We start from the raw sequence: 20,815 nt of genomic DNA, 5'->3' as shown, positions 1-20,815 counted from the left end.
GTGTGTGTTGGTGTGTGTGTGTGTGTGTGTGTGTGTGTGTGTCGTACCGGGTGGAGGATGGTCCCCAGGATGACCTGGTTGGTGTGTGTGTGTGTTGGTGTGTGTGTGTGTGTGTGTGTGTGTGTGTGTCGTACCGGGTGGAGGATGGTCCCCAGGATGACCTGGTTGGGGCAGCTCTCCAGGATGATCTGCACGTCCCTCTGCAGCAGACGTGACTCGGTGAAGAACTTGGCCTCGGCGGCGAACGGCTCCGGCGTCTCCGCGCCGTCCGCCTCCCGCTTGAACGAGGGACACTGAGACGAGGGACACAACAACCTCGCTAAGAACCCAGAAACACACATGCTTTCTGTGGCGGAGATTTCAAGCAGATATTGTCTGTAGCAGGTACCAGACCAGGCACCTTTATGTGATGATTAAAGTATGCAATACACATCTACTAAAATCTCCCAAACACAAGTTTTTTTTGTTTCGATTTAGAAAAAGAAAGGGAGAAAGATGAATCGGAAGGTCAGATATGGAGAAACAAATTTGCTCAGCACCGATAAAAGCCTGCACCGAAGGCCAGATAATGACTTGATCATCATCTCTTATTTGCCAAGGTTGATGAACCAACTTCCGTCTTCTGTAACCATTTTCTTACAAACCTGAGGCGCTCGCATAAATATTTCACCGTGTAAGAAACAGCTCGGGGATAAGGCGGTAAAAAACAACCAGCGAAACGCCTCAGAAAGGCATAATATCTCAAGCGTGAGATGGAGTAGATTTGTTATCTGAGTAAACCATTTATAAGGCCCAGCACTTACAAAAAGATGGATGATGAAATTGGAGCGGAGGAAATATGAGGGCTGGAATGCACATGTGGGAGTAATGGTCATAAAAACATCACTCCTTATCCCTTATAACCAACACAAACAGGGAAATAAGAGTTGGAAAGGGGAAGAAGAGAAAATGAGGTTGAACAAATACAGACCCCCTGCTGTCTGTGTAGTGTTACTGCCGCTATAGGGATGCATGCAGCTCAATGGTGCTACAGAGTGTAAGAACAAGGTCCTCAAGCTCTGAACTCTGCAGATTTAGAAGGTAGATGTCAGGTTCTACCTGATTAGAATAGATTATACTTTTACTGAGACACAAAGCATAGTTTTTTATTTAAGTACAAAGCAAAATGTACTTGGCAATGAATTGTGGGGACCGCCCCCCCGGTGGTGGGCTCTGGTACATGTACGTTACACACTAACGTACAAGGGTCAATCTATGGCCCTTGCCATGTGGGGGACAAACACGAGTGTTTGGTCTGAGCTGGGTATTGAGGAGGTGTGTGTCTCACCTTGACGCCAGAGAGCATTACAGTCACCAGGTAGCAGTCAGGCAGGAGCAGGGCACGCACCACGCTGCCATCTCGCACATGCTCAATGATGGCTAGGGGGAGGGAGGGAGAGAGAGGGAGGGGGGAGGGGAAAAAGGGAGGGGTGGGGGAGAGAGAGAGGGGTGATTTAAAAACATGGCGTGTAGTATTCATTCAGTTGTACTCGGTACCGTTGGGTTGGGTTCTTGAGTTCCTATCAGAAATACCTCGTCAGTCTGAAAGCCATGTACAGTGTCCCATGCTGTCCTCTGCACGTCCACACAGCCGAGTCGGCCTGCTATTGTGAGCTACTCTGACCTCCAGCAATGTCTCTTCTGGCCCAGGGAAAGATAGATAGGTGGCCAAGCACATTTGCAGCGGAAAATTGTGTTCACTGAACAAATGCAGTCTGAGACTCAAGTGTGCACGCAGTGTGTGTGTGTGTGTGTGTGTGTGTGTGTGTGTGTGTGAGATAGATCAGCCATAATCCAGACGTGGAAAATGGTATTCTGATTCCTGGCCACAGAGTGTGGATGGACAGCACATTTAAAGCACTTCAGCTGTATTGATGAAAGAAAGAAAGAAAGAAAGAAAGAAAGAAAGAAAGAAAGAAAGAAAGAAAGAAAGAAAGAAAGAAAGAAAGAAAGAAAGAAAGAAAGAAAGACGCCCACATCATCTCTCCCTTCAATTAAAAGGGTGAAGCGAGCGGCGCTGCTGTTGGCCACGGTCGACCGGACAGAGGAGGAACCACAGGACGAAGCCTGTGTGGTTTTGATAGGGAGCCATTGTGTGTGCACACGCACACATGAACAGGGTAGACAAGGTTTTTCCTGCATAGAGGATTTTTTTGGCGCCCCCCAAAGAGATTTGCCAGAGCCAAAGGAAAATCACCAGTGCCAAAATGCAAAAAATTGAGAATAAAAATTGCAATTCAAATCCTCTCCAAATGTTTTTGATAGCTTGTTTCAAGTGCAGCCCATCCATCTTTCTTGCATTGTTCATGGTTTGGACCACTAGTATTAAAGATAATTAAATAGACAGATTATCAGTATCTTAAACATTTTGTCTTCATATCCATTTTGTGTCATGTCCGGAGATTTCCCACGATTGTGAAAAGTGAGCTCAGTCAGAACAACAGCAAAGAATAAAGGCCTATATACGCTGGTAGGCTACTCGGCATGAAATAGAGGTTTCCCCCAAAACAATTGTGTGCGCATCACCCCCCAAAGACCCATTCTGATCCAAGAAAAACCCTGGTAGAGCCAAAATGGTGGATGATGCAATGTTGTTGTTGTTTTTTTGCACATTGGGCTCTTATTGAGAAATGGTGGTTTTGTGTTTTTTTTCCACTTAGTGCAGTATTTGTGTGTGTGTGTGTGTGTGGTTACTTTGACGTACCGTTGACTGGTTTCTGGTGCATGGAGTCGACGAAGTGGCGGGGGTTGTCGATGCTGTACTTGAGGTTGCGGATTGTGTGCGTGCCGCCGCCCTCCGTCCACATGCCCTTCTTAGAGGCCTTGGACTGGTCCTCCAGCTCGCACAGCCTGGCCTGCTCTGGACTGAACCAACACAGAGCACAAAGGGGTGGTCGGCACAAGCTCCACAAGTCTCATGCGGCCTCCATCTACGGTGCTTGTAAAACTCACACACGCACAGAAACACCAGCCAGATGGCTAGGAATACAGGATCCCCCACAGTCTCACTTTCATCACATCCATCATTCCCCCAGAGACCTCAATCGCATCAACACTGACGTTGCGCAACGGCTGCTACGCCGAAGGCGATTCTCATGGCCAGTTCACACGTGTGCCGTGCCATAATGTTTACAGTACATCCCCTACCCACTCTACTGACCTCGTGTGCTCCCTGGTCTGCTTCTGATTCTAAGGGGCTGTGTCTGGGCCAGGCCGAGGTGCTGATAAAGACCATCTAACTGAGATGAGGGGCTCATTGAAGGCATCAGCAGGCAACACACGCATCAATTAACTTCTTATTTTGATGAGGAGAGGGGGGGGGCAGACGCTATCTTAAAAGACCATAGTTTGCGTTAGATTCACGAGTTTCGCTTCTTGTTCTTTTTTAATTGATCGACATCGTTTGAGGAGTTATATTAAGTCCTTATTTTCCGTGACAGATTAATTTCAGTGTTTCATATTGTTTATGGGAGGCTGGCTGGCTGGCTGGGTGTGATATTTGTGTAGTTGTGTTGAGTTGAAACATTTCACATCTACTGGATAAGAGATTGAAAACGGCTTTTGAGTACAAAGGGGAACTCAATTGAACGAAAAACCCACATATACCAAGCGAGATGTAGAACATTCTCACTGCATTCCTAACTGGAACATTGGATCCGTGCCCCCCCTCCCCCCCACCCCCAATCTCTGTTTGCACCGTTTTAGACACAAAGCCCAAATGAAAAAGAACCGTTTATTGCTTGCTTACTGTTCCAGAATTCACAACTTTTCTAGGTCAAACCACAGAGCTAAAAAGTCAATAGCATTAAGCTTCTTAGAGCTCTAACACAAGATGGAAACTGTATCAGACTGAGGAGGTGGTGGGACACGCTGTGATTGAGGATAGCAGAGGCTGAGAGAACCCAGGCGCTGTGGAAGCTGCCAAGCAACGATCGGCAGAGAACACAGGTGGTACTTCCTGTAAGCGTTACATCCAATCCCTCCTTCCCTCTTTGAACATGGCTCAGAGCTCGCCAGCTGAAACGAGGGGTGGAAAAACCGCCCGCCAAAACACCGCTAGCCAAAATCCAGAGTGATCGGGGGAAAGCGAACTGCAGCGCATCGACAAAAACAAACTTCCTAAGACGGTGAAATGCTGCCTTTTGAAGCAATCACAGACACTCACTGCTGGCTGTTGGCAATTGAAGTAAACAGAGGTGATCCCCAGCTGGGGCTTTCCCTCCGGACGCACGGTCAGGGATGGGAATCGAGAACCGGAATCGTTAGAGAATCGGAATCGTTAACTCTGAGAATCGATATTGCCTGCCTCCGAGCCTATCAATTCTTTTTATCAACGGCAGCATGTTTTTCTGACAGTTTTTGCGAAACAATGATGTCATGCGTCTACACTGTTACAAAGGAAAAGAGACGGAGTATTGTAATTAATTTTAACATGTTCATAATCTAACAAACGTTATTAGGCAGACATGCGTGTCTTTTTTCTACTGTTTCCACAATGTGTTCAGGCTCTGAGATAATGAAAAGGTTGAAAAGCTGCAGGCCTACTCTTGCTCCACACTGAAAACTGAAACAGGAATCAATAAGGGAATGGATAAAGATTCAGACCGGTAAGCAGGATCGTTAACGGCACTGGTATCAATAAACTCTCATCAACTCCCGTCCCTCCAAACCAGCGCTCCCGGTAGCGCAGCTCCCCCGCTTCGCCGAGTTCCACCGAGACGCGGGTTTAGAGGCGGAGCCAGACGCCGCGGCGAGCGCCGTGCCCTCGCTGATCTGGGTCTCTCTCCGGCCTCCGGCCGCCACCGCGCCCCTCTCCCGTCAATAACTCAACTAACGCAGGCAGTCCCACTCTCCCGCTGGTCGTCAGGAGCCTGCCAAAATCTCAGCCGGTGGACATCTTGGATTATTAGTGTGTTTGAAAGGGGGAGAGGGTTTGTAACCTGCCGCGCCAGATGGTTGTTCGACACCCCCCCCCCCCCCCCCCGCCTGGGAAAGCTTGGCTGGAAAGCGTTTGTAAAAGGACAGGCGCTCGGGTGAGCCGTCTGTCCGTCGCCATCGATCGCGCCGCAGAGTCGGCGCTTCTCGCTGGCGTACGCCGCGCCCGTAGCTGCTGCCAGGAGGTCCCTCCTGAGGACGTCATTTTACTCAGGGCACAAAACGGATTTATATTAAGCCTTTCCAGACTGATGTGTGTTTGGGCAGGAAAAGTAATCCTGTGGGTAGTGTTGCACGGTGTATCGATACTAGGACAGTACCGCGATACTGTCGTCAAAAACGGTACAATACCCAAATTTAAAGTATCGATACTTTAAGAAAGAGTGTTTTAATAAGAGCCGTATATATTGAGTCGCGTTCATGCGACAGTGAAGAAGTGTTTGTTTGTAGGCTATAGCGCTCTGCTTCTCTCTCCCAAGATCCCCGAGTCGCATGGCAGTATGTGTGTGTGTGTGGGTGGGTGTGCGTGCGCTCTCTCTCTCCTCGCTCTCTCTCTGCAGCGAGCAGCGCGACAGTTTTCCCCCCTCATATGCACGCAGCATGTTCGTGAGGACGGTAGCTAACCTGAGATGACTACAAGTACAAATGTCGACCGTCCACAGCTTGTCGATAAAGCTGATGTGCGCAGCGAAATCTGGCATATTTTGCTTACAGAGCCGACAGTGAGGGCGAGCCCACGGACATTACAAAGCCCATCTGTAAACGATGCTACAAATCTATACAAACCAAGGGAGCCAATACGACCAACCGGGCAAAGCATCTTGCAGACAGACATGCCGACTTACACAAACAATTCAAAGAGCGACAGGTTAGCGAATGTGAAGATAAGATACACACAACAGCAACACCAGTACTGAATACAACCGAAGAATATTTAGCCTACCTTATGTTTGAATGTATGAATGCACAATACATTTATTGCACCAGATGATAGCTAGAGAAGCTAATTTTCATCCGTAGCATGAGACTTTTAGCTAGCATAGCTGCAACCTAGCTGCAAGCCTAGCTCTCTGCCTAGCGCACGTGGGACAAAAAAAAATCAATACCTGCTCTGACCTCCTAGACTGAGAGAACTGTTAACCGTGAGACAATTATCTCTTCTGATAATTTGGAATAGCAAAAATGCTTCAATAGGCCTGGGTTAATTAATAATAATAATAAGCTTTTCAAGTTCTTCTGATTATCTCACAGTTTGCAACAACATAGGCATAATTTATTGATTTCTCCCCACAGACAAACAGATGCCAGCACAATCCCAAACCACCCAGTCGAGGCAGCCTTCCCTTCCAGCTGTGTTTGAAAGCTACAGGAAATATAATAAAGTTCAATTTAACAACAATTTAAAATTCCATGTTCTGTCATCTATTATTCCATTACTTTTCCTTATGTTTTAGATTTTCACCGTGGTATCGTTTCGGTATCGAGATATTTTGGGCAGGTATCGTATCGAAGTCATAACTTTGGTATCATGACAACACTACCTGTGGGTGTATGTGCCAATGATTATGCACCTAAAAGGTGTTAAAAAGGTGTCAAAGTGTGTGTGTGTGAGTGTGCAGCTGAAGAAAGATTGTGTGGTTGTGTGCATGCATGTGTGTGATTGAAGCGTTGATCTTTGTGAAAATAAGTGAATTTCTCACGTATCGGAGGTGTTCGCAGGGGTATCAAGAGGTTAATGATACATCTGTGAACGTGCAGTACAGTCAATCGATGTTCAGGGAAGCGTGTCCCGGCTCGCTCCACCACTGAGGACGGGCACTGGGCCCAGCGCCTTTTAATTGGCTCCCTGAGTCTCGGCCAGGTCTGGAGTATACATGCTTGCCGGTGCTGTTCGAAGCCATCATCATTGCCCCTCCGATATGGCGTGATCAACGCAGCCAATCAGGAGACTAATGAATAGAGCGGGTTGGCGCGCCGCGCAAAAGTCTCTTGGACGTCCCGTGATAATGTCTCTCCCATTTGGGGAAGCGAGGGAACGACGCCGGCGTCGAGCGTTTGCCATTAGCGGCTTTTCCGAGCCATCGGGCGGAGTCCTCAAAATGGGTCGTTAAGCTCAAAAATTGCCTCCGGCCTCAATTTCTGTGTTCGTTTGCTGCACGGAGGAAACAGGGTTCCGGCAGCATGCATCGCATGTAATGTATATGAGCGGCCACTAGGAGGTGATCCATCACAGGGAGGTGGAGAAGTGTCCTGGCAGACTTGTGGGATGACGGTGTTGAGTGAGCAGGGAGGACTGAGGCGGCTCCATGTTACAGGAAGTGCAATACTGCCACCATTTGGAAAATTCTTCTCAATCTCTTACGCTCAGTGAAAGTGACAATTTCCCCCAAATGTTTGAAAGGAGAGTTGCAGTGGAAGGAGATCTAATCTGTTTATCCCCTCAACTGGATGCCTTTCTCAGAAGTGCCTTTTTAATCAGGGCTCTGTGACATTAATGGGCTGAACTAGAGCTGGTACGTAGTAAAAGGGATACTATAACAATGGTGGATGATGGAGGCTCGAACAGTTCCTAATCATGGCCAGCTAGCTTTAGTGACTTGCTCAAGTGACTTGCTCAAGTTACAACAGCCATGGGAGATGGAGCCTTCTCCTCACGGGGAGACCGTCTGTAGAACAAACTCCTGGGTGTGATTAGGGCCTCAGACCCTCTCGCTGTTTTTAAATCAGCCTTAAGACTCACCTCTTCCTCTCCGCTTTCCCCTAGGGTGCTTGTTCTTATGGGATTTATCTGGAATATGTAGGGGTGGGACGTCTGCCCACCTCTCTTGTTCTCTGTAAAGCGCATTGTGTTGCCTCTGGGTATGAAATGCGCTGTACAAATAAAGCTTTGATTGATTGATTGATTGATTTAGATTTCTTGTTTTACCTTTTAGATTTGGCTCATATAATTTGATCGTTTAATCACATTTGGTTCTTAATTGATTATGTTGTTGTTTTAAATTGATTAGTTTTAAATGTTATATCAATGATTGTACAGCATGTAGATTGATTTAGACTTCTCTGTTAATCACCCCCCCCCCCAACTGACAAGTTCTTATATGGCTCTGGGCTGAACTATGGACACATATGTGAGCTGAACAAAGTGCTTCAATTTACTTTGCGTGCGCACACACGCACGCACGCACACACGCACACACACACACACACACACACACACACAAAACTTACTTGTTGCCTCTGATCCCCTCCCTGCGCACGTTGGCGAAGCCCTCGTTCACCAGAGACTCAGCGATGTTCTCTCCTGTGGTGTCTGCAGAGACGCAGGGCAGCTCATTACACATCACACACAAGGGAAGGAAATGTGCTCTCTAACCGGACAGAAACAACGCATCAATACAGACAAACTATTGTTCACAAGATGGGATGCTATGACTAGGACCGAGTGTTCTCCCTCCAGCCCGTAGCAGAAACAAACAGAGGCGTGGTCCTCGTACCCCTGCCCAGGTAGACGATGCCGTACTCTCTGCCCAGGGCGGTCTTGATCTCCACGGTGAAGCACACTTCCTTGCCGATCAGCTTCTTCCGCAGGAACTCCCTGGCTTGGAACGCCCAGGGCTGCAAAGTAAGAGGAAGACACGTCCAGTTCACCTGTTGACCTTGGCGACTGTCCGCCACTAGGGGGCGACAAAACACTCACGGACTTGCCCACTTGGCCCGCACTAGGCAACTGTAAGACGCTGAACATCACATTTATCTACAGAACGTACATATTATTTTATTGACTACAACAGGTAAGGTGTTTCGACTATTGAATTGAACATGTGCACAGAAGAAAAAATAAAGAAAATATTATACAGCAGTATGGAAAGAGTCTACATGGGCCTCAAGGTCTATTCTGCTAGCCTGGTACGACCATCCCGTTCTCGCGAGCTCACATTCTGATTCACTAACGCAGTACGGTCTGGCCTTCGCCTCCTCCAGAGCGACTATGCCAAAATCCAGACCATACCGGGCCAATCAGGGACTGCGTTTTAACTGCTGTCCCGCCCCACAGTGGAAAGCAGCCCGATTGGTTCGTGTCCCTGCCGCTCGCTAAACAAACATGGCGGCTCCTGAAGCAACGAGTGGTAACGTTAACATTAGAAGAATAAACGCAGCTATAAGTGCAGTTATTGCAGAAATAGACTTAATCACAACACTAAAACAAGAACAAGAGTAGGCCTATGCACTAGCGGAGTTTCTCGGTGGAAAAGACATATTTGCCATTCTTCAGACTGGATTTGGCAAAAGTTTGCTGAACGCTGATTGGCTGAAGGTGTTTGTCTGTTAAGGCAAGTACCCCCGCCCACGTAATCGCTCTCTATGGGGCGAATATTATTGCGGAGCGAAGCAGTGAGCTCGCTAGATCGGGTTGGTCATACCAGGCTACTGTTCTGCCTCTATGACGGGTGGATAAGGGGGTTAAAAAAAGAAATCAATCTTGCATATGTCATGACACGGTACCACGGTACCATGTACCATTAAATGCTTAGCTGTGCCCAACGTGGGGCTCGAAACTTAGCCTGGCGTGGCCATCCTGATCACGTGAGCTCACATTCTGCTCTACACGATCAGTCTGGACCTCTTCCCATCCACATTGATTTCCAGAAATTACAACGCAACTGGGCCAATCGGGGACTGTGTCCTAACTGCTGTGCCTGCCCCCGGGTGGGTACATAGCCCCCGAATTGGGTCCTGTAGTTGATGTGAAATACAGCCCATCGGCAAAATACCAAGCTAATGGAGTCTCCAGAAACGCTAACGTTATTTGAATAAACAGCCATTAATGCAGTTATTGCATAAACAGACTCAACAATTAAACAAGAACAAGTGTGTGCACTAGCTGAGGAATTCCTTGGCGGAAACTCTGAGTGGATTTGGCAAACGTTTTGTTACGCTGATTGGCTGAACGAGTTTGTCTGTACGCCCGCCCACTCTAATCGTTTTGGGCGACTAGAAGTGCAGACTATCGTCAAAGGGATTGTTTGTTTTTTTTTTGCGAGGAAGTCTGGCTTCCAGGCTACTCCAAACTATAACCCCAAGATGAAGATGCTCTGCCAACTGAGCTAGCCAGGGTTGTACAGTGAGTGAGGTGAGTGGAGTGAGGTGGGTGGAGTGGGTGAGTGAGTGAGTGAGTGAGTGAGTGAGTGAGTGAGTGAGTGAGTGAGTGAGTGAGTGAGTAAAGGCCCTCAAAACTTCCCTCATCACACCCCCTTCATGTCCCTTGTCAACTGAAAAAGCAATGGCAAATTTGCACTGAGGCCTTGGGGGTTGAGTGGGGCACGCACGCACGCACACGTGCGTGTGCACACACACACACAGACACACACACACAGACACACACACACACAGACACACACTCTCTCTGACCTCGTCCGGGGTGTCCTTGGTGTCGGGCTGGCTCAGGGCGGCGCGGCGGGCCATGGCTCCAGCTCGGATGTTGCTTAGGTTGATCTGGCGCTCTGGGGGGGGGCCACCACGGGGCTGGCCTCGCACGATGATGGCACACCCCGACAAAACCTGGACAGACAGGCAGGCAGGCAGACAGACAGACAGACAGGTAGGAAAGCAGGAAGGCAGACAGGACACAGAAGTTAGCATTCTACTTCCTTTATTTTTTTGGGGCCTACTGGTACATAAATAAGCCAGGCAGTCGCTGCAGATTGCTACTGCGGGGGGAGGTAGGTTCCAATTTGCATCTCAATGAGTGAAAGACAGGTAAGCAAACAGTGTGATAAACCTTATTATTAGTGTTGATTGCAACACACAGCTGAAAGCTATTGGGAGTAAACAAATGTGTTATCTGGATAACAGTGGTGGCTGTGATGGTCGTGGTTAGATGAAGGCTAATGGTGGCTTTTAGCATAAGTACCAGTGGAAGTAACAGCACATGGTCAACGCTGTAGTAGATGATAGCGTCTAATAGTCATGTTTGGTGAGTGAATGTGATACGACAGAAGATTGCCAACAGTCAAGCACACAACAATACCTTATCATTACCACCGTATTGACAGTCCTATTTGGAGTTTATCAGAGCCCATCAAAATATATGTATTTCAAATAAAAGACAGCTATCACATGAAAGATAGGAGCCTCGACCTGGTTTGCCTATAGCAACCGAAGCATTTACAGAATCTGAGCAAACGTTCTTTATCTGAGGCCCCTCTGTGGCTGCAGACCACAGTGTCTTGTTGATTTAAGATGTCTGACAGATAAAAGCTGAGCATCAGCTCAGCTCCGAGTTTCCCTGGTAGGGTGATTCACTCCTAACGGCATCACAGGCCAGTGGGAAAGCCTGCTGAGGTCTGTAACGCATCCACTGTAAAACCGGTTTACCCAAGGGCAGTTTTCCTGAGTGGCCTTTACCTTGTCTACCAACGCCCACTTTCAAAGTGGAGATATGCAGCTATCTGTGTCTGTCCATCAGAAAAGAAGCCAACGACTAGTTGGATACGGTGCGATATTAATGTAATCGTATTCAACAAAAGAGCAATCAACAAAAACTATTCAAAAATTAGCCTTCCTACATGCCCTTCGTTTCATTATTCCCACAGTCCTGTGCCACCAGGGTATACATGTTGTTCCATTGCCCTCTCTGAACCCAGGGCAGGCAGGTGTGATGCATATTTCAGATCTCCCTGTGGTTGGACAAATCTACAAAACACCTCTTACACATCACACTGAGTCTTGTGGCTTGTAGCCATGGTTACAATCCTGGAGACCATTAGAGAGATGAGATGGGGGGTGTTGTGCAATGCTTATCGTAGATTTTGTCCCAAAAAAAATAGATGTGCGCAGATAACGCAATAGCCACTAAGAGCATCCTTAATCTTAAAACTGAGAAGTATCAGCTCTAGGAAAACTAGGCTACAATATGTGTCACTGCCTGGAAAAACTGTAGCTAGTATGGCTGGCTGCTTCTTGGGAGAAACCTGAATCAATGCCAAGCTCTACGATACAAAGTGTTTGACTTCTAAGCTGCTATTGGCCTCAAGAACACATAAAAAAATTTGATTAAATCTAACGTTTAAGAATGAGACGTGTACTTGGCTAAATCGTGCGGGGTTACTTTGGGGCAGCGTGTAATACAACAGAGATAAAAACGCCGTCTGCCAATGGGAGTTTAGGGGGCTTGAAGGACCTACGTGTCAGTTTGAGTCTGAGCAAACACTGGAACTCCACTGGGCTCAACTTTCTACCTTCTATATCCTCCAGGTTTGATTATTTTACAAGAATCCACACACAAGTTCAACTAGCTGGAAATATTGAGCTAATGTTCTAGATGTGCTAGTCAACTCTCTAGCTATGCTAAGCAGGCCAGCCTGAGTCGAGCTCTGTGCCAGAGTGGCTGGACGAAGCCAGAGGAATCCAAACTACTATCCCACACGACGTGCCCTGCCAAGCCATCAGCAGGACTAACGGTGCGTTCGTTTATAACTGGGAGGTGGCAAATTGCGACTTGCTACTAGGAATGATTAAATAAAACGCTGCATGAACTCGCACTTCCTCGTCGCAAATTCGGATATGTTTCTCAGCCCCCAGTTGCTCGAATGCACTAGATATAACTAGGTAACTGTGATATAATGGTATATAGCTCGAATGCACACAGGTCGGAGGTAGGTATTTTGCCACTTGCGACTTGCCACCTCCGACCACAAACGAACGCACCATAACGCTAGCTAACTTTCAGAGCACTAAGTTAGGCTAGCTATCCAGCGTTTGCTAAGTAGATGGGAGTCTAAGTTAACTAACAAATGTGCCATGTTGTAGCTTGTTGTCTTTTTCTCTTTAATAGGCTCATCCTAATATTATTGAGTCGATGTGAATGTTGACGCGTGTTATTAGCAGGGCTGGCGAGCTGCTGTTTACAAGCAAGCAGCAAACATATGTTGGGCTCAGTGCTTCAGGTGGTGTGATTAGATGGCTGGTGGTTGGTCGCCATTCATAAACCGGGTGAACTGTTAGTTAGTCTTGGTAATACACATTTAAAACATCACTGACATAACTTAAAACCGTACTGACATTGACTTGTAGCGTTACTTAAAGAGGCACACGACCCGAGAGGTTGAATACCAAGTTTGGACGCCGACTGTTAGTGAGTGCCAGCTAACTAACGTTGCCAGTGTTAGCCTAGCCTGCTAACATGTCCCCCACACACACTAACAGCTCTTCCTACCATCTTGACTATTCCTCTCTGCAGCGCCGCGGCCGGAGGGATCTGAGGCTGAGCCGAGACGTTGGTTGCCATGTCCGTTGAGTTCGAGATCGTGTGGGGAGAACCGGGAGAAGGAGCCGGGAGTCCGAAGTGACTGTTCTACCGAAGGCTAAGATGAAAAGGCTGTGCGCTGCTGAACACACACGTTATACCGGAAACACACGGTGCCATGCACACGCACGTCAATCCGTTACTACCGGGTTCCACAGTCAGATGAACGGGGCTGAACGGAGCTGGAGTTTGGCCGCGTAAGCGAGTTGAAATGTTAAGTTCCGGGGCAGGAGGTTCGACACGTCAGCATAGTATTAACCCTTCCATAGTATTAACCCTTCCTATGCTCTGACTCCATTCAGAAGATCCTCCACATGCTGGCGTGGGCGGAGTATACCGGCCCTCTTCTCTAGGATAGCCTACATAACTGTCACCACTTCTCTGAAGATAATGTGTCCTTCTTATTGGGTTAGGGTAGCTAGACTGATTCGACTCAATTTTCTTGCAATTTAAATTTAGAAAATCAATTTGCTTAGGCTCTACACTATACTTGGATGCATAACGTGTAGTCTGACCTGTTTGCCATTTTTATAAACTGTATTTTAAAGGAAAGCGTTTTAAATGTAATACCAACCAGGAGTGCAATTAGTGATGAGCCAAATTAGAAATTTTAGAGAAATAATGTAGTTTTTTATTTTCTGTCCAATCATAATGTGTCTCACACTCACATGCCTCCTCCATCACCATCTGGCACTCCGCTGCTACAGACAAAGACAGGCCCAAACTGCAGCGTGTCATCCACTCCGCCGAGAGGGTGATCGGCTGCAGCCTTGCCTCCCTCTAGGCCCTGCATGACTCCAGGGCCTTGAAGCGGCCCAGGAAGACTGCGTCCATCAGGACCAAGATCTCCACGCCACAAAAACAGCTTCTTCACCACGGTCACCAGCCTCATCAACAAGCCTCATGTCCCCCTCTGACTCTGTCCCCTCTGCACTACTTGCTGGCTACTGTACATAGGCTCACACTGCACACACATATCCCATGTCGCACACTGTATATATAAACATTGCACACACATTACATTCTGTACACTTACTGTACACTCATCACACTACGTTTTGTCTATTGTATTTTGCATTCATATTCTGCACTGCTCATTTGCACTGTCCTGTCTTTACACTGTCCTGTCTTGTCCCTGCACCATGTTTTATGGTGTCGGCATCAGTGTTATGCACCATGGACGAAAGCAAATCCCTAGTATGTTGTAAAATACCTGCCATTAAACTGATTCTGATAATACTGTAAAATTGTCAAAAGCAAGGTGGCAGCACTCAGATTATTTATATGTATTTAGACATGTAGGCTTGCACTACGAGGAATGCCTTCTGTTGGTGCATGACAATAAATAGCCTTATGATAATAAACATAGTACAAGAACAAGACAGGACAGTGTAAAATATAACAACAAAGTGATACAGTAGGCTACAATTTAAAATACAATCTACCAGAATGTACAAAATAGCCAATAAAAGTGCAAGAGCAAGGATAAAGGCAGGTATTAAATCCACAGCAGTCGATTCCCTGATGGCCATTAGCTCTTTGGTGAAGGAGCTCAGAGAAGGGCTCAGTGAGCTGCACACCTCCAGGGCCCTGAAGCGGCCAGACAGACCGCTGCCGGTGGTTCTCTTTGAACCACTCCCCTCTGGCGGGAGGCTGCGGGCCATCAGGGCCAAGACCTCACGCCATAAAAACGTCTTCTTTCCTACGGCCACCAGCCTCATCAACAAGGCTTGTATCTCTCTCTGACTCTGTCCCCTCTGACTCTGTCCCCTCTGACTCTGTCCCCTCTGACTCTGTCCTCTCTGACTCTGTCCCCTCTGACTCTGTCCCCTCTGACTCTGTCCTCTCTGACTCTGTCCCCTCTGACTCTGTCCTCTCTGACTCTGTCCCCTCTGACTCTGTCCTCTGACTCTGTCCTCTCTGACTCTCTCCTCTCTGACTTTGTCCCCTCTGACTCTGTCCTCTCTGACTCTGTCCTCTCTGACTGTCCTCTCTGACTCTGTCCTCTCTGACTCTGTCCCCTCTGACTCTGTCCTCTCTGACTCTGTCCCCTCTGACTCTGTCCCCTCTGACTCTGTCCTCTCTGACTCTGTCCCCTCTGACTCTGTCCTCTCTGACTCTGTCCTCTCTGACTCTGTCCCCTCTGACTCTGTCCTCTCTGACTCTGTCCCCTCTGACTCTGTCCTCTCTGACTCTGAACCCTCTGACTCTGTCCTCTCTGACTCTGTCCTCTCTGACTCTGTCCCCTCTGACTCTGTCCCCTCTGTAATACTTGCACATCTGACAGCTGACTGTACTGTACATAGGCTCGCACTGCACACACACATCACAACGGCACACACATTGTACTGTATATATCAAACATCACACACACAGTACACGCTGTACAGTCAATGTATTACACTCATCGCGCTCCATTTTGTATATTGTATTTTGTATTCACATTTTGTACTGCTCATTTGCACTGTCCTGTCTTTGCACTGTCCCGTCTTGTCCCTGCACTCTGTCTCATGTTGTCCCCATCAGTGTTACGCACCATGGACCAAAGTGACAGTGCAAATTCAGAGTATGTTGTAAAATACCCAGTAACTACATTGATTTTGATTCTGATGATGACACTTATTTGAAAACAAACCCATGGAAATAGAGAACTGTGAAAAGAGGGGTTAAATAGACTGACTGGAGTCATGAAAGCATCTTGTCAGGTCAGATCTTCATTGAACTCCCACATTCAATGATGTAAGAGGTTAACTTCTTAAATGCATTATACGCTCAGTGGCAGTCATATGTTCATACAAGTTCTATAATTCTACAGTTTAGCCATTTTAATGCCATTGGAGTGCCATCAGAGTTCATGACCTATCAAGCTTCACATCCCTAACTCTATGAGAGTAGGTGTTTACACACCTATCCATTCCAAGTCTGCTTTAAATGTAATTCTGTCTTTAACAGTTGGGCTCATTTTAGGCTTTCATTAGAGGAAACTGTTGTACACTGGCAGTAAGCTGGGAAGGTAACTTTATCACAGATCTATATGTAGTCTAACTATATATTTTGAAATATACAGTCACTATTATCATAACAACTGTATCCACTCAGTGTTAGATCATCCATGTTTGGAAGGTACCAGCGCTCACCATGGAGCTCTGAAGACAAATTTGAGACATATTAGAAGCTCTATAACTGAATGACTTAGCACCCATTTTTACTATTTCAGCAACTCTGCAGATGTATGCATCATATAGCCATGCCTACTGTATGCTTACAAACCTGTTGTGGTGCAAGAGTCAACAACTTAAAAGAGCTAAAGGAGCTCAATTTTAACATTTCTGGTTCTGAGACTGTATAATCTATACATATGTTTGTCACTGTATTGAACCATTTAAATATATATATATATATTATATATATATATATACAATTGTTACATTTATCTAGTGTTGGCTGAAAGATACATTTATTTTTGTAATTTAATGTGTGGTATTGTTAAGGTTATGCTAAATGTTGGAAAAAAACATTTCACAGAAAAATTCTCAACGTGTGTACTACTTTATTTATTTATTATTCGACATAATCATATCATTCAATAAGATATAACAAGTAATAAAATATGACTATCAACACCGCATAACAATGGCAGTAATGTTATCAGTTAACCCAAAACTGGGGTTGAGGTCACGGGAGCGCAATGTAGCTATTGTGTATTCCCACAAATCATTCCTCTCTCGCTAAGCAATTTGAAGCTGCGTATGCGCTGTCCAAGATACTAGGGAAACCAAACGAGGTGCGAGCGAAATATGTTGTTTGTGTGCTCATGCTAATCTAAATACTTATAAAACTGCCATACCCCGTCTCAAAATGTACTAGTGTATTATTTAGTATGGCGTGCTGGCGAGCCGTTCTAGAAAGTGAACGCCAATTAAATGGAGTGTGGCTCATGATGCAAGTCGGCGCGCTTTGGATAGGTTTATGGTCCCTTTTACGCGGTTGAAATAGCGACATTTCTCTACACTTTCAAACTCTAGGAAGCACAGATACATGTGATTTGGGCAACGTACAAATGGATTTCACATCGAAATGCAGTAGATATATCTTTTTAAAATCTATATTAGACAGAACCCGTTGGCCAACGCTTCTGACGAACTCCGAGTACATTACGCACCGAAAGTGTTTAACCATTTCAGTTCCCACAGTGCCACAGTTTTATTAACCTTGGTTTGTGCACATAAAGTGTGCAATAAAGTACTCTAAATCAATCGCTACACGAACTCTGTGCAGTAATAAATAAATACGTTATTTGTCTTTTCTGTCTGTTGGCAAGGAGATGCTGGTGTCCGAGATGTTTATCCTCCATATACAAAGCAGACTGTACAGAAAATATCGTGCGCTAACTCGTGGTTAATGTATAATTTTGGACCATATGGCATTTTAAAATACACCCTTTATTTCTGTAGTACTTCGATCTGTGTGGACCTAGCTAATGATGCCCAATTAGTCATTAAACAGACCAAAAGACGAGGCTTGTGTGGTTTCACATTGGCTAATATTTGCTCGTCAAATATTTCCTTTGAAACGTTTACAACGTATTTTATCTACTGACTGGCCATGGGACATCTGCGACGCTTTTCTGCCTCTCTATTTTATAAATGAAGTCCCAATTGGACGCCCATTGGCCTAGCCGAGTCTATTTGTTCATGCTTGAAAGAAAATGTAATAAAAGAGACTGCATGATGGATTTATGATTTATCAAAAGCACCTTACCATATGGCAGTCGACGTAGGGACAGATTTTCAACTGTTTGTTTTGAAAAAGGAGACTCAATGTGACTAATCTAGAACACTTACCAGGGAAGGATGCTCAAGTCACGTGACCGGGAGATGTATTTTTCCATAAGGACAGATTGTTTTAACCTGTGTTTAGTCACTCAATTATATTTTTAGATCAGCAATTAAAACTCAAACGTGCAGAAAAACATGCATGTATGTTGTTTTTTGCGATATTTGCAAAAAGTATAGCCTATTTAATCATCCCACTTTCCATTAGTCAATTCACATCAGAAGACTAGACCTGGCTTTGTGTCTGCGCAAAACGAGCAACTTCAAGAGGGTTCCACATTATTTGCTCAGATTTATGGACGTGCGTCTTTGGGAGCGCACTGGGCTATCAGTCTACACAATGAAAAAAGCAGCGTTATTGTGCATTCTTGGCTCCTGATGTGAAGTCTTCCACCATAATAAATCGAGACAAGATGATCTTTATACTTTAAAAATAATGTTCAACAGCCTTGGTGTGCCCTAGATGAAGGCCATTCCAAAAGGACAATGATGAGTTTAGCGGAGCTACATACTGACACTGTAAATCTGCTTTTTCAGAGAGCAGTGGGTCTTCATACTGGACTTGAAGACAATATTGACATTTCGTATCACACCACTACGTCATGTACAGATGTGTGTGGGGCTATATATTTGTGCAGCCACGCGTGTTTCCTTTCAGTGCCCTGTGAGACCTGTGATTCTGTATCCTCAGATACTCCAACCACAATTTACAGGTGAGGTTTATTCATTCATCTCGCTGCGTTTTAAACCAGTTGTTTTGAATGCACTATTTTAAATTAATTCTTGCCTTACTTACTTGCCGTACTAATTCAAAATCTCTCTATTTTTTTTATTTTTTTTTTACTTTATTTATTTTTTAGACCGAAGAGCCATGTGCGGGAGTCTGGATCTGCCAGAAGAAGGTTTATAGGCTAAATAATATGTGGTTATAACAAATGCCATATTGATTAGAATCATTATATGAATTATCTCACAATATGCAATGCGGAATAGTTAATGGCCCATAAGTTACTGTTCTGATCTGTTGTTGATTTTATTTTATTAATGAATGGTGACGTGTGTCTTTATTAACTCACAATGAATCTTTACATGTCGTTGGCTTAAGGTTTTCCACTCTGTTTCAACAGGGAGTGGATGCGTAAATCAGCTAGGAGGGGTATTTCTCAACGGTAGGCCGCTTCCAGCTTACAAAAGGAGAAAAATGATTGAACTGGCGTTGGAGGGTATGCGCCCATGCGAGATCTCCAGGATATTACGGGTGCGCATCAGCATCACCGCCAATTGCGCCACAACGATTTTAGATGTGACCGAATATGTTTTGTTTGGCTATCCATCTTATGAATTAGAATGGCTTGTCAGTGTGTGTTGGATTATTGCTTGTGCGTCAATTCAAACTGCTTTGGACAGGTGTCAAATGGCTGCGTCAGCAAGATTCTGAGCAGGTACCACCAAACCGGTCTCCTGGACCCGAAAGCCATTGGGGGGAGTAGACCTCGCCTTCTCACTCCAGATGTTATATCCAATATAATCAATTGGAAAAGAGAACACCCGACCATATTTGCATGGGAAATCCGAAAAAAGCTTGCGGCAGAGAGAATCTGTAAACCGGCCACCGTTCCCAGCGTAAGTGAGATCGCGGGTTTGTGATTTTAGTCTATATTATTGCTTATAACCTTACATGAAAATATTTGATTCCGTGAACATTTTTCTACGACAAGGTCTCCTCTATAAACCGAATTTTGAGGAAGATTCAGTTGGACCACGGGGCGCTGTGCGTGGAGAGTTATGCGCAGAGCATGAGCCAAGGTAACGCCTCTTCCACCTGTTGCATTTGAATGAGGATGGTTAAGCCCTCACAACTCACAATGCTTCTTGGGGAACCTTTAGCTTAGTCTCCAAGGACAAGATCAATATTTTTGTTAAAATGATGCCTTGATCATCAGGTTATCTTGTACACAGACAACCTTATACCAGGTTTTAGTTAAGCCTAAAAGCCAAAAATTTGTATTTCAGGGCTGCCTGTAAAGCTGATTCAAGGAGATGTGACAGAGAGTGAGGAGATGGATACAAACCACCAACAGCCCAAAGGTGCTCAGCATCGCAACCGCACCACATTCACCCCAGAGCAATGCAGAGTATTGGAGCACGGTAATACTCTTAATAGGTCTACAGTATCACTCACCGTCCTTCCTTCCTAATGCTCCATGTAGCCTACCTCAGGCGTCATACAACTGAATGAGTGTATAATCTATAGCAGTTTCAGTGCTATTCATGAGTCAATCATGCAATGATGTTTGTTGAAATGCCCCCCTCACCAAATGTAGAGTTCAGCCAGAGTCATTATGCAGACATGTTTACGAGAGAAAAGCTATCATCTGAGATCAAACTTCCAGAGGACATCATTAAGGTACGACAACATTTAAATCAACATGATCTATCATCTATTGAAGTAAAATATGTTTCTGGTCGCTGCAGTGTCTTGCAAAACAGAGTTTCATTTTATTCTCAGTGGGATTCATATATAGCCTATAAATAAAAGTCAGATAATTAAAAAAAAGATTTGTAAAATGACTTAGTCGTATTTGACTTATGTCCAAAGGTCTGGTTCTCAAATAGAAGAGCCAAGTGGAGGAGAGAAGCCAAGCAGAAAGACGAGCTCCAGGTCCAGCAGAGTGAGTTTGTCCGTCTGTCCAAGATCTAA

General features: G+C 45.6%; 2 protein-coding genes across 2 annotated transcripts in view; one reads left to right on the top strand and one right to left on the bottom strand.

Moving 5' to 3' along the window:
* The window catches only part of snd1 (staphylococcal nuclease and tudor domain containing 1), a 210,323-nt gene extending 196,888 nt beyond the window's left edge, over positions 1–13,435 (bottom strand). The window contains exons 1-7 of the mRNA XM_084448019.1: positions 13,190–13,435; positions 10,384–10,533; positions 8,469–8,589; positions 8,203–8,284; positions 2,744–2,904; positions 1,328–1,419; positions 135–293 (exon numbers count right to left, since the gene is read on the bottom strand). Coding sequence (XP_084304145.1) covers positions 135–293; positions 1,328–1,419; positions 2,744–2,904; positions 8,203–8,284; positions 8,469–8,589; positions 10,384–10,533; positions 13,190–13,261 — 837 coding nt within the window. The 5' untranslated portion in view covers positions 13,262–13,435. The remainder of the gene's footprint in view (positions 1–134; positions 294–1,327; positions 1,420–2,743; positions 2,905–8,202; positions 8,285–8,468; positions 8,590–10,383; positions 10,534–13,189) is intronic.
* A 1,368-nt stretch (positions 13,436–14,803) lies between these two features.
* On the top strand, positions 14,804–20,815 carry pax4 (paired box 4; the record flags this gene model as incomplete). The annotated part of the gene is made up of 7 exons (XM_084448018.1): positions 14,804–15,007; positions 18,806–18,827; positions 19,242–19,372; positions 19,522–19,737; positions 19,833–19,920; positions 20,439–20,521; positions 20,714–20,815. 7 exons carry the CDS (start codon positions 14,804–14,806, stop codon positions 20,813–20,815), a joined length of 846 nt encoding a protein of 281 aa, XP_084304144.1.

Source organism: Borostomias antarcticus, assembly GCF_949987555.1.
Source record: "Borostomias antarcticus genome assembly, chromosome: 13".
Lineage (NCBI taxonomy): Eukaryota > Metazoa > Chordata > Actinopteri > Stomiiformes > Stomiidae > Borostomias > Borostomias antarcticus.
The sequence above is the reverse complement of the archived record's forward strand: the minus strand, read 5'-3'. Positions and strand labels throughout refer to the sequence as shown.